The sequence below is a fragment of the Syngnathus leptorhynchus genome, chromosome 20, assembly GCF_054491065.1.
Source record: "Syngnathus leptorhynchus isolate UIUO chromosome 20, UIUO_Slep, whole genome shotgun sequence".
In the NCBI taxonomy this organism is placed as follows: Eukaryota; Metazoa; Chordata; class Actinopteri; order Syngnathiformes; family Syngnathidae; genus Syngnathus; species Syngnathus leptorhynchus.
The window spans coordinates 2,444,098-2,460,037 of record NC_141214.1 but is presented as its reverse complement, the minus strand read 5'-3'; the positions used below and the strand labels follow the sequence as shown (position 1 = coordinate 2,460,037).

The 15,940-nt window shown below is 43.7% G+C and overlaps 2 protein-coding genes and 1 long non-coding RNA gene across 3 annotated transcripts; all 3 read right to left on the bottom strand.

Annotated features, from left to right (window-relative positions):
* Window positions 1–3,826: 3,826 nt before the first annotated feature.
* On the bottom strand, window positions 3,827–8,478 carry LOC147040803 (uncharacterized). Its single transcript, XR_015062963.1, has 4 exons — window positions 8,253–8,478; window positions 7,938–8,169; window positions 5,185–5,289; window positions 3,827–5,068 (listed from the first exon to the last, which is right to left on the bottom strand). It is a non-coding gene; the product is annotated as an uncharacterized LOC147040803 (long non-coding RNA).
* A 382-nt stretch (window positions 8,479–8,860) lies between these two features.
* hoxa1a (homeobox A1a) lies at window positions 8,861–10,437 on the bottom strand. The gene is made up of 2 exons (XM_085900408.1): window positions 9,807–10,437; window positions 8,861–9,375 (listed from the first exon to the last, which is right to left on the bottom strand). Exons 1-2 carry the CDS (start codon window positions 10,435–10,437, stop codon window positions 8,996–8,998), a joined length of 1,011 nt encoding a protein of 336 aa, XP_085756534.1. The 3' UTR covers window positions 8,861–8,995.
* A 2,650-nt stretch (window positions 10,438–13,087) lies between these two features.
* On the bottom strand, window positions 13,088–15,265 carry LOC147040801 (homeobox protein Hox-A2a-like). Its single transcript, XM_085900578.1, has 2 exons — window positions 14,533–15,265; window positions 13,088–14,102 (listed from the first exon to the last, which is right to left on the bottom strand). Exons 1-2 carry the CDS (start codon window positions 14,882–14,884, stop codon window positions 13,372–13,374), a joined length of 1,083 nt encoding a protein of 360 aa, XP_085756704.1. The 5' UTR covers window positions 14,885–15,265; the 3' UTR covers window positions 13,088–13,371.
* Between the last annotated feature and the right edge of the window lie 675 nt (window positions 15,266–15,940).

The following is a 15,940-nucleotide window of genomic DNA, read 5'->3' as shown; positions in this document are numbered from 1 at the left end:
ACGAGCTGTTATAGACAGCTGCTGTCATTACAGGGCAAACGTGCACAATACCCCCACCGCCACATCTCCACACACACACGTGGCCACGTTATAGACAAGTGCTGTCATTAGAAGAGTCTCTATGGAGCTGAAACGATAACGACCACTCGGGACGAGGGGGGAGGCAGGTGAGCAGGGAAGATGTCGGCATCCAGTTTACAAACAAAAGTAGTCCGATAGAGATTTGATAAAAATCAGCTCAAATGTTACCTTCTTGCTCATCTGCTGCGTTCACACCCACAACGGCGCCAATGCTCCTTTTTTTGGGTTAAACTCCATACTAAATTTCCAATCATCTAAGTTGTTGAAAGTAATTATATTTTGTCTTCAATTCCATCTCTTCTATTCAAATCCAAGCCCTAAAAAACAAACCAGTGTCGTGTTATACTATACAACAGTTGCTAGGCAACCATCAGAAAACAGCCACGGTGCTCAACTAAGCCAACAAAGCTTATTTGGCTTGTAATCTTTTATGTCAACCACAGCGATAACAAGAGTTGTATCAATCTTTGTTCTTTATCAGAAAGCAAGCATAGATAATTCTCAATGAGTTGAACAATATTGAAAGAAAAAAAGTGTAGTCAGCATCTCTCAATGTGTAAATAAAGGAGATTGGCTAACTTGCAAAATAAGGAAGTGATGGTTGACACAGACGAAGCGTTTGAAAGGCTCCACTTCACATCAATTTGTCTGGATTTACGCCCATCGCTCGTGTGAGATGCAAATCTCGACCGGTCCTTTGCCTAAAGGGGACAGGGCCAGTCAGTCTATCAGCGCATAGTTTCAAGACGCTTCCCACAGCGCGATGCGCTTCGGGGCGTTTACCGACAGGCTTAGAATTACACCGTTGACACTTCTCACCTGTCACTAAAACATCTCTTTCAATCTCAACACAATCTGCTTTAGAATACACACCGACTTTCTGATTGGCAACTGAGTCCAAATATTAGAAACAGCTCTGATTACGCCAAAGATAATCAACAATGGAAAATTAATTCTCACTGTCAGTGTCAATCAAATCGTTTGACACCTCTTAAATAATGATCATCATGCTGGTGAGCGCACAAATTGCTGCCTTTATCTCATCCCGGGTTGTGTTTCCAGCTAGCACGTGAGCGCCATTATTCTTTCTGTGCGTGGAGCAGACAGGTGGCTCAGGTAAGCTAAAACATCACGCCATGATCCAAACACTGTCTAACATGAAGATATTTTATCTTTTCGGCCTTGGGCCTTGTCTGTGGAGAAAGTCACTGTAGCAGTTTTTTTCCGTGATATGTTAACAATTACGACCTAGAGGCGATGTGGCAACACGCGCTACTTCAGCCGTCAGAAGAACAAAGCCTCAGGTCCTCCATATCAAAGTCTTGGCTCAGACTGCAGAGTGTTATTGACAAGAGTGCTGCTGGCGCTGCAGTTTAGACTTAGAGGCCACGGTTCAGCTGTGTGTGTTTAACAGCTTTGCAAAATAACCACAAGCAAAACCAACCAACCGGACAAAGATTTCACCATATTTGATCACGCGTTATGATAAATCATCAATGCGTGAAAGCACGACCTATTTCTGATCAATTGTTTTTTAAAAATTATAATTACTAGTTCTACTTTGCTTTCCATGCAAGGAGAGATGTCAAAGTCTTGCTCAAGGGCACATCAACAGCAGATCAACAACTTGAGCCTTCAAATCCTTTTACAATCTCGCGCTAACAAAATGGAAACTTTGATGCGAGGTTGTTTGGGAGGTTGTCATAGCAACAACAATCCCACCCGTTTGTTTGCATTGGTTAAACTCCGAGGCCCCGCTTGAATGACACAAGAGCTGCCAAGGAGGTGATGGGTGTGTCCAAAACATTGGAAGTGACTCATTTATTTAGTAGGTGAAATGTTAAAAGTGTATAGTAAAAGAAATGCTGAGTAAGCAGATCCACCAAGGATGGAGATGAGGCTATTCTCCTGAAATTATGTGGGGGGCAGTGACGTGCAATGAGGAAATGACTGGGGAAGCGCTGACGTTTGACCATGATTTTTCCCTAATAAAGTGGCCTGTGTTTAGGTACTCCTGAAAATGCGAGTTCAGGTGTGACGTCATTAGGACACTCTATTAGGTACACCGCCATTTTCAGGTGTACCTAATCACAGGCCACTTTATTAGGGAAAAGTGGTCAAATCATGGTCAAAACTTAACTGAACGTGAAAAGTGCCACACCCGCCCTCACCCCCACTTACTGATTGGCTGGTTGATCTGTGACGTCACATGGACACAGGTGTACCTAATCGCTTCATTAGGGAAAAAATTTAAGTGAAAGTGAAAAGTGCCACACCCGCCCTCACCCCCACTTTCTGATTGGCTGTTTGATCTGTGACGTCATTAGGACACTCTATTAGGTACACCGCCAATTTCAGGTGTACCTAATCACAGGCCACTTTATTAGAGAAAAATCATGGTCAAAACTTAACTGAACGTGAAAAGTGCCACACCCGCCCTCACCCCCACTTTCTGATTGGCTGTTTGATCTGTGACGTCACTCGGACACTCCATTAGGTACATCGCCATTTTCAGGTGTACCTAATCACAGGCCACTTTATTAGGGAAAAATCATGGTCAAAACTTAAGTGAAAGTGAAAAGTGCCACACCCGCCCTCACCCCCACTTTCTGATTGGCTGGTTGATCTGTGACGTCACATGGACACAGGTGTACTTAATCACTTCATTAGGGAAAAAGTTTAAGTGAAAGTGAAAAGTGCCACACCCGCCCTCACCCCCACTTTCTGATTGGCTGTTTCATCTGTGACGTCACTTGGACACTCCATTAGGTACACCGCCATTTTCAGGTGTACCTAATCACAGGCCACTTTATTAGGGAAAAATCATGGTCAAAACTTAACTGAACGTGAAAAGTGCCACACCCGCCCTCACCCCCACTTTCTGATTGGCTGGTTGATCTGTGACGTCATTCAGACACTCTATTAGGTACACCGGCATTTTAAGGTGTACCTAATCACAGGCCAATTTATTAGGGAAAAATCTTGGTGAAAGTTTAAAGGAAAGTGAAAAGTGCCACACCCGCCCTCACCCCCACTTTCTGATTGGCTGTTTAATCTGTGACGTCACTCAGACATTCCATTAGGTACACCGCCATTTTCAGGTGTACCTAATCACAGGTCACTTTATTAGGGAAAAATCATGGTCAAAACTTAACTGAACGTGAAAAGTGCCACACCCGCCCTCACCCCCACTTTCTGATTGGCTGGTTGATGTGTGACGTCACATGGACACAGGTGTACCTAATCACTTCATTAGGGAAAACGTTTAAGTGAAAGTGAAAAGTGCCACACCCGCCCTCACCCCCACTTTCTGATTGGCTGTTTCATCTGTGACGTCACTCGGACACTCCATTAGGTACACCACCATTTTCAGGTGTACCTAATCACAGGCCACTTTATTAGGGAAAAATCATGGTCAAAACCTAACTGAACGTGAAAAGTGCCACACCGGCCCTCACCCCCACTTTCTGATTGGCTGTTTCATCTGTGACGTCACTCGGACAGTCTATCAGGTACACCGCCATTTTGTATTTGTTGGATTGTAATTGATGGTGTTATTATAACGAATGTGTTTGTGTTTGAATAAAAGGTCGGAAAAAAATCATTTATGCCGACATTTGTCATTTGGGGGGGGACACCAATTCCTATAACTACGTGAAACACATATTGTCATATAAAACAGTTAACCAAATGTCAAATTTTTGTTTTAATTGGCGAATATAAAAACAAGGAATAAAACACCAGACAAGTTTTAACAAATGTTTATTAAAAATAATAATATTAAAAGTACATTTCAAACCAGCAATCTAATGTGAAATTGCAGTAGATATATTGGATACATACACGTTATTTATAAACTACTATAAGTGTTATAAAATCAAGATTACCCAAAGAGAAGCATAATCTCCCCGTTGTTGCATAACGGTCCATCCCTTCATGCAATCAAGTTAGCCATTAGCTTGGAGAAAAGGTGCATAAAAGAAGTGGTGTTTCAGTGAATGGTTCTTTCTTTCCTTGGCAAATCATATATCTACATTCTGGCTTACATAGTTCACGCCAGGAGATGCAACATGTTCACTGACTGATCCGTTGATGCGCGGGAAGGCAGTTGACCCATTAACTCGTTTGTGAACGGCAAACTATTGAAATTAAAAGGAAAATGACTTCACAATAAAAACAATTGAATTTGTTTTTCACCTTTTCATACACCTCCCCTGCCTCCTCTGACCGCACGTCCCTGGTTTGTGTGTGTGGGGGGGTCTTTTTGTATCTGTTAAAGTGGCCCCTAGTGGCCCTTAGAAAGCATGTGCTTCATTTCTCAGCATTATGTTCTCTGTCCAAGTCTACTTTTTTTGCTTGAATGGGCTCTCCTTCTCGTTGGCGAAATGACACGTCGTCTCCTCACAATAGGAATCTATGGAGATAGATGGAGGACCTTGCTACTGTTTTCTATTGTGAGTGACAAAGAGAGGGGGGCACGAGCCTGAGAGAGGAGACAGGATGAACAGCCTGTTTGTCAGGTGTTGTTACTCACATTAGTCACGTAAAAAAACAAAGGAACGAAAGAGCGTCGGCCGACAAAGAGCATGCCGCCTCCGCTCGGTGTCACCCGATCCCTTCGATGTCAATGCGCGGCTAGATAAGTGTGTGCGAGTGTTTGGAAGGGGAAAGAAGGCGCCTCATTGGCTGCCACGCTTGGGTCAAGCCAAGGTCAGGACGTGTGTGATGGATGGAGCTGGAGGCCACAGCCCTTCTCGCCATCCTCTCGCCTCTCTGGGCCTCAAACCTGATAATGAAGCCCCCTCTCTCTTCACATGTCTTTGTGTGGTCGCGTCGGGCCGAGCAGGACCGCTCGGTGGAGAAGATTCCAACTCGGCCAGAAGCGCGGGATGATCTACAAGGTGAGTTGTGGACCGGCCAGTCATCCTTTAACACCTAACCTCTGCTAGTTTCCATCTCTCATGCTTTGCCGCTGTTGCTTAAGAATCTAAAAAAAAAACAAAAAAAACCATACACATTAGATAGCAGAGGTGTACCTAATGAGGTGTCCAGCAGGGGCAAGCAAGCAAGCCAGTGGTCACATGATGTCATCTTCGTCATCACCTTCTCCCCGTCTCTCCCTCCATCATACTGTCAATGGCTCTATAGGCTGGCCGCCTTTATCGGCATACTGAGACGCACGTCTGTCGATGGAGGAATTCATTTTGGCTGCCAATCACAACAGGGGAGTGGTCAATGAGCGCACATGTGCCAATACCTCGACAACCCTGATGACTGACTTCTGTCTGGTCTTTTTTTATTTTTTCTGTCTGCTACTGCTACCTGACTAACTTTCTGTTGCGTGTTAAGAATTGCTAGCGTGAGCAAAAGTAATTTAGGTGACCACAGATGGACGATGACTTGGTCGCCATGAGAGAAAATGATTTGGGTTGTTTCTGAATATAAATTGTTGATGAATGGAAATCATCATGTCCTTGTTAAATAATACATGGGCACTCACAATTTGGCAAGTTCAAGCCACAGCTGGACACATTATAGTCTTCATGATGCAATTTTGAGAATACCAAATATATATCTATAATTATATACATCTTTATATCTATCTGTTTAATAATGGGCAATTATTATTTGTATAGCATAAGTCTAATGACACTTGCCTTAATTCAAATTTAGCAAATTACCATGACCCAGATGACTAAGAAAACAAACAGTGTGTGCTTTATTATTTATTCTGAGCTGCTGGTGCGTTGAGTCAATTGCCCTTGATACTGAAAATGAACAAAAATATTTTAGATTCGCTCTATAGATAACTCATGATTTCATATTGTGACTATATGGGGCGCACAATATCACTATGATATCAATATATTGTCAGAATGTGATATCAATGATATCAATGTATTGTCAGAATTTGAGATCAATGATATCAATATATTGTCAGAATTTCTATTTACAATATATCATGACAAATGTGACAGAAAAAGAAAAACAAATACCCATCAAAAGGGAAACGTCTAAATATGTATTTACTGAACGCCAAAACTTGCAGAAGAAAAAAACCAAACATGCATCCGTCTACTTTAAATCCATTTGTGCATTTAGCGCCCCCACAAACAGAACGGGAGAAATTAAGTACTGCCCATTGCTTTAGCGTGTTTTAAAATATTGATATTTGCCATCAGTGTATCGATTATTTATTCCAACTGAGGGTGCAGTAATATATTGTAATATATAATATTACTAATATCACTTTTTAAGCCCGTCTAATGGGATGGACAATGTCAGCGAGATAATAATTTAATAAAGTTTGCATTTTTGTCTTCAATGCTCTGACTGGCCTTTATTTCTGTAAAAGGCTTTTTCGGGCAAGTGTACCTAATTAAATGACCAGTGAAAACGTGAAATCAATATACCGTTTTCAAAGAATGCTACTATCTCTGTAAAACGTATAAATAATTATATAACAAACTATAATTTTATTTTTAATTTGAGTCAAATGAACAATTCAACATTTTAAAATTTGGGGTGCATTTAATATTCAAAAATAAATCTTAATCTCCACCACGCTGAAATCTAATTAAAAAAAAATATTTCCTGCTTTGATGGCTATATCACCAAATATGGAGTTTAAACCACATCATTGCCGACATTTCCATCAAAAACAGGACAAGTCAATCTCTAATCAGTCCTCCACCAAGGCTTTAATGGTTCATCTGTCATCATGTACGTGTTTATTGGTGGAGCCTAATGGGAACCATCGGCGGCATCACTCATTTTGTGGAAGTGCACGTAAAAAAAAATTTCTGTTGGACAGCTCGTATCAAGTCTGCTGTGGTGTTTTGGTCAAACAGGTCCTCGGAGGTGGACTGTGACTTGTTATTCAGGTGCTTGTTTGACCAGTGTGGTCTGTTGTTTGGGCCTGAGTGTGTGTGTGTGTGTGTGTGTGTGTGTGTGTGTGTTGTGCGTGCGCGGGCTGTGACAACAAACTCAGAGTGTGACCGTGGGATGACCCGAGGCTTTCTTTTGGGGGGTCAGCTGCTATTCCAATTCCCTCACTTGTCTCCACGGGCCCCGGAGAGAACTCAGCCAGGCCTAAACTTAAAAGTAGTTTCTGATGACAAAGTTATTATTTGAACTTTTTTTCAACACGGGTGCAATGCTATTTTAATTACCGCATGTATGTATTTGTAAAACAAAAATATAGATACTGTACATTAGTTAGATTTTTTTTTAAATAATGCTAAAATCAGAACAATTTAATTGCCAAGTTTCAACGAACCAAATGCGGAATGTTTGCAAAGAGAGAACTAATATGTACAAAATAAACAATGCTGCGAGCTAAATATAGTCAATTTGAGTTACTATATAATGATAAAACAATCTTAATAATGACAATAATATGTTGAATAAATAAATACATATTTCCAAATGCATTTTGATTTAAAAAGTGAAGAAAACGAGGTAAAATACTATATTAGTCCTAACACGTGGAAGCGTGCTTTAAAATGATAGAAAATAAAATATCACATGACCAAATTCATTCTTAAAAAAATATTTTTATACGAATACGAATCGTAAATATGAAACAAACACACGTAATATTATCATATTCGAAATCGCGTACACGGCAGTCTTACCGTTCTAAAAAAAACCTTATTTAATGTCAATTATTTATGAAAAATTCGTCCAGACCGTCATTCGAATTAAATAAGATCATAAAAAAAAATCCACGCACAAACAATAATATGCACGTGAAAACAATTAGCACACAAATAATTTCCAGCAAGCGGAGGTCACCGCGTTCAATATATCGGGAAAATGTTTCGTATAAAACAACAAAAGGCAGCAGAACTTACAATGTTGCGTGTTTTTGCTGCGTCCCGTCCCCAGCAGGTCTCCACAGCTCCAAGAGAGCCAATCCTGCAGGTGGATCCAGGTTCAGGTGAACTACGCTCATTTATCATGCTTCTTTGGGCGTTTTTTTGCCCTTTTATGGGAGGATGGACTCGCATGCTGCACGCCAGGAATTAAAACAATTAGGAAAAAAAAAAAAGCGTGAGAGGGGGGGGCAGAGAAAAGACGCAGGGTCTAAAAACAAGAAAGACAGCAGTATTAGAGGAAATCTGACTTTTCGCACATAAAATTTGTTTTAAATAAGATGACATAAGCACCTCTGCAACTTTTCACCGTCCCACTTGTCCCTCTTGGCGTGGATGATGACACTGCCACGCAAGTTTGGACGCTGAGGCGCAAACGCTGACAGGGCCAGTGGGGCTGCATCCTTGTCGATATCCTAACCTCCATGTTTGGATCAATACTCTTTTTTTTTTTCTTTTTTTTTTGTCAGCCCTCCCTCTACCCTTGCTTCAATAAGGTTGTCATTGCAAATGACAGCAAAATAATATCACGGGAGCGCGCACGGCTGCATGCATTCAAGTGCGTACTTCCTGGTTTAAATGACAATTATGACGTCATCGTGCAAGGGAAAAAATTAACACCACGTGAAACTTTTAAGAGGTATAACCTCACTTTAATAATCCCATGTTTGACCCGTAAACGTTTGTGCTTGGTTAAATATACAAACAAATAGAAGCCCGCAACGCGTGCCTTAGTAAACTGATAAAACTCAGCATCCCGATAACCCATGAACGCAACATGCAACTCTCACACAAGACTTTCAAACAATGTGCGTAATGATGTGGATTATGATGATTGTTGTGACTTTGGCACATTTGAGGTACACTCCAAAGAAGTTAATTCTGCACATTTTCAGATTTACAATACACAATAGAAAAGACAATTAGAGCCCGTCCATTTTTGCCTACATGTCCAAAAAGTGCACGAGTTCCTCCAAAATGAACTTTTGGTAATGCAGGAGTTTGGCTATTAGCTTTGGGGATGAGGCAAGTGGCTTTTAATTGGAACAGTAAGGGTCTGCCCCAGTGGAGGACACCGTGGAGGAAGGAGGGGAAGGGGTCGAAGGGGCCGAAACCGACTTTTCCGACACGGCGTCGTCCAGTTTCTCCTGGAGGCGCTCGCCGGGGTCAGAGGTCACGGCCTTGACCGGGAGCAGCCCTTCTTTCTCTCGTTTCTTCTGCTTCATCCTGCGGTTCTGGAACCAGATTTTTACTTGAGTCTCATTCAGCTGCAGCGTAGCGGCGATCTCCACGCGCCGCGCTCGGGTCAGATACTTGTTAAAGTGGAATTCCTTCTCCAACTCGGTCAGCTGTTTGGTGGTGAAGTTGGTCCGCACCGTGTTGGGCTGACTACCGTAGCCGTACTCACCTGACCTCCCTAAAGGTGGAAAAAAGTGGGAATTTTTGAGGGAAGACATTGAACAGAACATTATAACATGACTTGTTATTTATGTTTTCTATCTTACTCTACGGCACCTACAATAAGAATTTCACCCTTCATAGGATGACTAAACGGTTTGATTTTAATAATCACATGACATTGCACTGAGTCTCAAGCATGCCGCACAGGACCTAACACTTGCACAATGACATGAAACTGCAAAAAAACCCCCAAAAAAAACACAGCAGATATCTATAAACCACGTTTAGTGCATACATTTAATCATGTTTGTACTTGTGTGTCATTCTACACACTATAAAAATAATGTTCCCTGCAAATGCGGTATATCTGACGTGCATATATTTATGTTTGTTCAATAAGTAAACCTACGAGCAGCATAATAATGCTTGGTGAGATAAGAGACCCACCTGTTTTAGGAGGATTCCTCTTGACTTTCATCCAATCGAAGGTCTGTGCATTGGAGGCTCCCTCCGACAGAGGTGAGCAGCATCCCTCCAGGTGAGCCGCATGCAGAGGCGACAGAGGGTTCGAGCACCCGGGAAAGGGGGTGGCTTGCTCGTGCCCGGCTCCGTAGGCCGGGTGGGCATACTGCAGTTGACCCATAGGGGCTGCACTGTAATTCTGGCGATGCTGCGCCACCACTGAGGTGGAAAGGTTACCCGAGTACACGAGCGGGCCGCACTGTGGGAACCCCGCGGTGGAGTCTACTTCCTGGCTGAGCGCGTAATGGTTGTAGGACGCGCAGAAACTTTGCGCGCCGTAGCCCGGGCTGCAGGTCGGGTGCGCGCCGTAAGCGAGCCCCAGATTCCCCGCGGGGGACTGGTAGGAGCCCGGCTGCTGGTGCTGCTGGTGCTGCTGGTGGTGAGGGGTGTCGTCCGGGGAAGCCCTGCTCGCCATGAAGCGCTCATCCGCGCCGCAGTTGTTCACCGTCACGGCGCACGACTGGAAAGTTGTAATCCCGTGATCCGGGTGGAAAGCTCGCACGGAACACGACCCACCCTCACTGCTCATGACCGAATAATCTAAGAAAGTGCTCATTGTAGCATGTTTGAGCTACGGAGCCCCTGGAGCACCTCTGATCTCTTCTCTCTTACCCCGAGTGACCGTGCCAACATTTACCTATACGCTGATATCAAGAGGAGGGCGGGGAGGGGGTTAAACGGGGTGGGGGGGGGGGGGGGGCACTGACCGACATCAATGAACGGGTGTGGTCACATGGGTCCGGGTCAGCCAGTGAGACACTTGAGCTTATCCTCTCAGCCGCTGACAGATTGCTGTTTGAGTGGCTATTTAAATTCCAGCCGCTCGTCGATCAAGGTGACGCGTCATGCACTCACGCATTGGCCGAGCAAACAATGAAGCTGGGTGGCAGACGGTGGCGGACGACGGACGGGGTTGCATGCACGGGACGCTCGGAGATGCTCCAAAGGTGTGAACTCTGACCCCAGGTAGGCTACAAGCCATTTTTTTTTTTTTTTAGGGGAGGCAATCGTGCGTGATGTCATTAAATCGTGTCATTCTAAGGGAGGAACTATTTTTTTCTGGATGGATGAATGTGTCAATGTGTGTCACTGCCAGAGGCTATCAGTGGCCCATTCTGATGCCAAATGTTTCACGCTTTAACACTGCGAGGGATTTACTCAGCAAATATTGTCACAGCGGGGCAGAGAGGGCAAATGTTTCACTCCATTGACACCCAAAAGAAGCCAGCGGAGGATAATGGCGTTGCTCTCATGACTTTGTTTTCTCATTAGGGTCACATTTATCTGCATCTCAGACTTGCTGGAAGGTTGAGATTCACTAATAGAATGTGCTATTAATTCAGTTTCCTCTCAGGGTCAACTCTGACTTAACTTACACGGTGTATGTATTCATTATGCCGTGATGAAAGAGTGATAATGCGTGGCCAGCGGTGGTGTTCGCGCATAGCCTGTGGCTTGATTACCCTGTTCAAAAGTTCATCAAATGAAGCTGCTGGGGATATAAATTAATGCTTGTGAAGATTGTGTGCTGGGAAGAGAGCGTGGGAGTGAGTGGGAGTGGGAGCAGACCGGAGGGCAACCGCTTGACTGAGAGGAAAAAAAAGGGAGGGGAGGGGGGGAGGCGTGAATGAGGGGGATCCATTGGGATGAATGAGCGCCTTCAGTGGTCAAATGTAGCATTACACCTAAAATGAAAACAAGATTTCAGTGAAGATTGCAACATCCAACAACAAAAAAACTAACATATAAAGCCATGCATATCACAATTGTGTAACAATTTGATGCAGCTACACAAACTAGCACGTCTATAGTAACATTATAGCACAATGGAGTAAGATGCAATATTTATGCTTCTACGCACATATATGTTGATCCATTTTCCTAAATGCATGACGTAAACTTGTAAGCAAAGCTAGCAGTCAATAGCCTACTCTAATTCCCTTCCCCCTCCCACCTCGCCTCTGACATCCCATCTGCAGCAAAGAGCATGCGTGGGCGCGGAGAATGGTGCATGTCAGAGGAGCCAGCCACCAGCAGGCCACGCAGCTCTCTGTGCTCTTTGTGTGAGCACATGTGTGCACAGAAAAGACGCGTTGTCTCGGAATGATTTGGTTATGGACACCAATACTGCAGGGCTGGCTCGCCCACCACTCTGTTTTTTTCCCCCGAGTCTACATCTGTTTTGAACACACAAAAGAGAGCATATATACTGTGTTGATTTTTTTTTTTTTTTGCCACAGATGAGCTGCGTGTTATAAAATCGATCGATGCAACTGGTGGTTGTTGATTTCACGCACAAAGTTGCATCCCGATATTGAACCAAAGTGGGCTATTAAACGATTCCCATAAGTCAACGTAAGTGCAAAGCAATAGAGCAAAGCTATTCATAATCATCATATCGAATCCCAATATTTCACTTGACGGCTTAAGAAAATAATTCTGGAAAATAATGATACTAAAATCATGAAAATGATACATATACGCTGGAAGGGCACATCTAATAAATTATCCTAGCGGTCTGGTTTGAATTTGATCCCCACACGGGAAGTGAGCAGCTTGCACAGACATGCAACTCCAGCGAGCCGCTGCAGGAGAGCCAGCCTGTTTAAACAGGCCATCAAAATGAATCATTGCCCAACGCGTGGATAGACTCAGCCCCCTTTAAGCTAAGATATCAGGGAAACCCGCACGAAAATGTAAGTGGGCTTGTATTTGTGAACATTAAGTCACAATTGGGCTCCTTAATGTTCGTCCCATTCATGCCACCGCGGTGATTTATTAGGTCCTGGAGGCAAACATGGCTCGGCTGTTTGCTTGCAGCATGCACCGTGTCAAGAGCTTGGCCATGCAAAATCCAAATGTTTTTCAATGTGAAAAATATTTTGTATTTCATGTATATTATATATATATATATATATATATATATATATATATATATATATATATATATATATATATATATATATATATATATATATATATATATATATATATATATATATATATATATATATATATATATATATACACACACACACACACACACACACTTCAGCACCAGTTCGACTATTTATATTCATTACCAACCTGTTGTTCAATTTGCATAATCTCCACTATTGTATTATAGTGCGCATTTTCTACAATAATTAATTAATTAATTGATAAAGCGACATTAATAAGACTCAAAACACGAAACAAAAGATTGTAGCAAGTTAATTGTATTCTAACAAAAATAGTCAAGACATTGGAAGCTATACAAAAATAAAAATGACCAGTTTCCATATAGGCCGGATATTGTTGAATTTTCACACACACTCCCATAACAGTTTTCACCCTCCGTCCGAAAAAAAAAAAAAAGATCAATTTGTTGTGGTCGTTACAGTCCTCATCCGTGATTTACGTTCATCCTTACCGTCCCATAAAATGTGCGCCGAATATACAAAGACGTGAGTTAAGCCCGAAAAGAAAAACTAGTCGTGATTGATTGGTGTTAATAATTGAGATTTTGCAGGTCGATTGTTGTTAGAGATTCCGAGAAAAAATAGAAAGTATCTGCAGCAATGTCCACGGGACTGTCCAGCGATTCAGACAAGCTCGGCGAGGCAGCGTCGGAGAGTTGCAAGCAGGAATCCGACGAGAAAGCTTGGAAGTCGTGTATAGAAACATCCAAAGCTGGGGGACTGTCGCCATTGTCCGGCACGGATGCCGAGCCTGGGCCCATTGTTGACACGCAGCCCGGAACAGTGGGTGACGGGTTGGGAAAATGTTTCAGATTTTTCTCATTGCTGTTCAGCGGTGCAGCAGCAAAGCTCGCCGAGCTGCTATTGTGAACCTGCTGCGTGGATTCCAGATTGTTGTTGTGAAAGGAGAAAGTGTCTCTCTCCAGCAGGGCCCCGCTTTGCTCATACGGGGGGCCCTCGTCATCATCGTCGCTGTGCATTCCGTCCTCCCCGCCGCCGGCTCCCTTGCCCGCGTCCCCGTTGTGGTTCTCCTTGCTTTGCGTCTGCCGCTTGTGTTTCATACGCCGGTTCTGGAACCACACTTTGACTTGCCGCTCGGTCAGATCGAGCAGGGCCGCGATCTCCACCCTCCTGGGTCGGCACAAATACTTGTTGAAGTGGAATTCCTTCTCCAGCTCCAGCAGCTGCGTGTTAGTGTAGGCCGTCCTCAGCCGGCGGGAGCCGCCGCTTATCCCTCCGCTTTCTGCGACCTCAGGCGAGCCTGCAGAACCGGGAAGGAACCGTTACACAAGGGGCCATAATATATGCGATAAGAGTGGCTGGAGAAAAACAAAATCCACGCTAAGATATTGGCTAAAAAAAAATCTATAATGTCTCGCCTGTTTTTATCTAGCATGAGCGTGGACGTAAACACTTAAAAAATATATATATAAAAAGAAGCTCCACGCAGGGAGTGGGACACTAATGAATGCTGCAAGTGCCCTCCACGGCAACGGAACTCCATCACTCTTCATTACTGTCACACATCAAAAGTGTGACCGGGGGAATAAATCAGAGCAAACTTTAAGCAAACTTTTTCTGCAAGCTTCCCCACGACCCACTAAAATACTAGCATCGCATTTAAACAATCATATAAATGTCTCCCTCCTAAAAAAAAAAAAAAAAAAAAAGCAAATAATAACATAACCCACCTTTTGGGGAGAAGCAAACGGGCCCATTAGTAGATAAAGTGGTTGCGGTGGACGTGGGCAGGTGGTTCCGCTTGGAGGCTTTCTTCTCCCGCATCCACGGGTACTCCGGAGGCAATGAGGCGGTGGGCAGCGGGCTGCATCCGTCGGGGCTGTGTCTCGGGCGGCCGTGGCGCGGATGGCTGCCCGGGTTGAGGCTGGGGATGGTCTGCTCGAAGGGAGGAGGAATCAGTGTCGAGCTCTTGATTGATGAACTTTGAAATGAATCAGCGACAGGGGGGAAAGATGTCAGGCACTCAGCAAGCGACGGCTGACTATTGATAAATCCGCTCTCTCGCTCGAATTCGTAATTCATCTCCTCTCCCTGCGAGCCCAGGAAAGTTTGCACGCGTTATTGTCGACGAACTCAATGGCCAAGCGAAGACGAAAATCATTCAAAAATCTCCTGTGATGGCTTCCTCTTCCTATTTCTCTGATTACGGCCGTGTGGAGACCGAGCTACTATGAAACTATTGAATTCATGGAGACAAGGTTGAAATTGGACCGAGTTGCCTGTCACATGATTACCTCTGCCCAATGACAATTTGGGCTTTAATCAAAAGAAGCCACTGACTGCCTGATTGATCCAAAAAGTCTGCTGCTGCTGCTGCTGCCTCACTCAGCCGTGCCACTTTTATTTACATCTTTATCCTCCCGACCGCGCGCCACTCTGAGAAGAGACCCCCACCCGAAAAAAAGTGTGTTTTTAAGAATGGATGACTCTCACTATTACAAGGAAGGACCCCAAAGCTTAGGGCGCGCGGATTCGTGCGCTCCTCTTTCTCGTATTGTTTGAGGATGTCAGGCGAGAACGCCCCCAACACCCGCGCGCACACGCACACGCACACGCTCACACATTCAACATACCCCAAAACTGCTATTAAGACTTCTTCAGTGAATCCTGTACGTCTGACGTCTATGGAGAAATACATGAAGACGAGCGGCAAAAAAAAAAAAAAAAAAAAATGTAGGCCAGTACGCACCATAACAACATCTCAACCATTTTTTTTAAAATATGCACACTCACATTTTGACACAAAATCACATTTTGACCTTTGTGCAAACACGATGTTAAACAGATGTGCGATAGCTCCTTTTGCAGCCAACCTCATTTTTGTTTGTACTATTAGCGCTTTTTAAATGCCTTTAAATGCAATAAAGGCGTCCACAGTGTACTTTCAAGCTGTAAAAGTAATGGCCAAAATGGTCATTAAAAACGAATAATTTGCTCCGTTATTACTGAACGTCTCTCCCCTGCTGCGACTTTGCTTTATTGTCCTTCCAAAGTCATCTGTGAAAGCCACATTTTTTTGGAATGCTTCCATCCCCTTTAAACACACCGTGCTATATTTCCATCGAAAGAAAAATATGA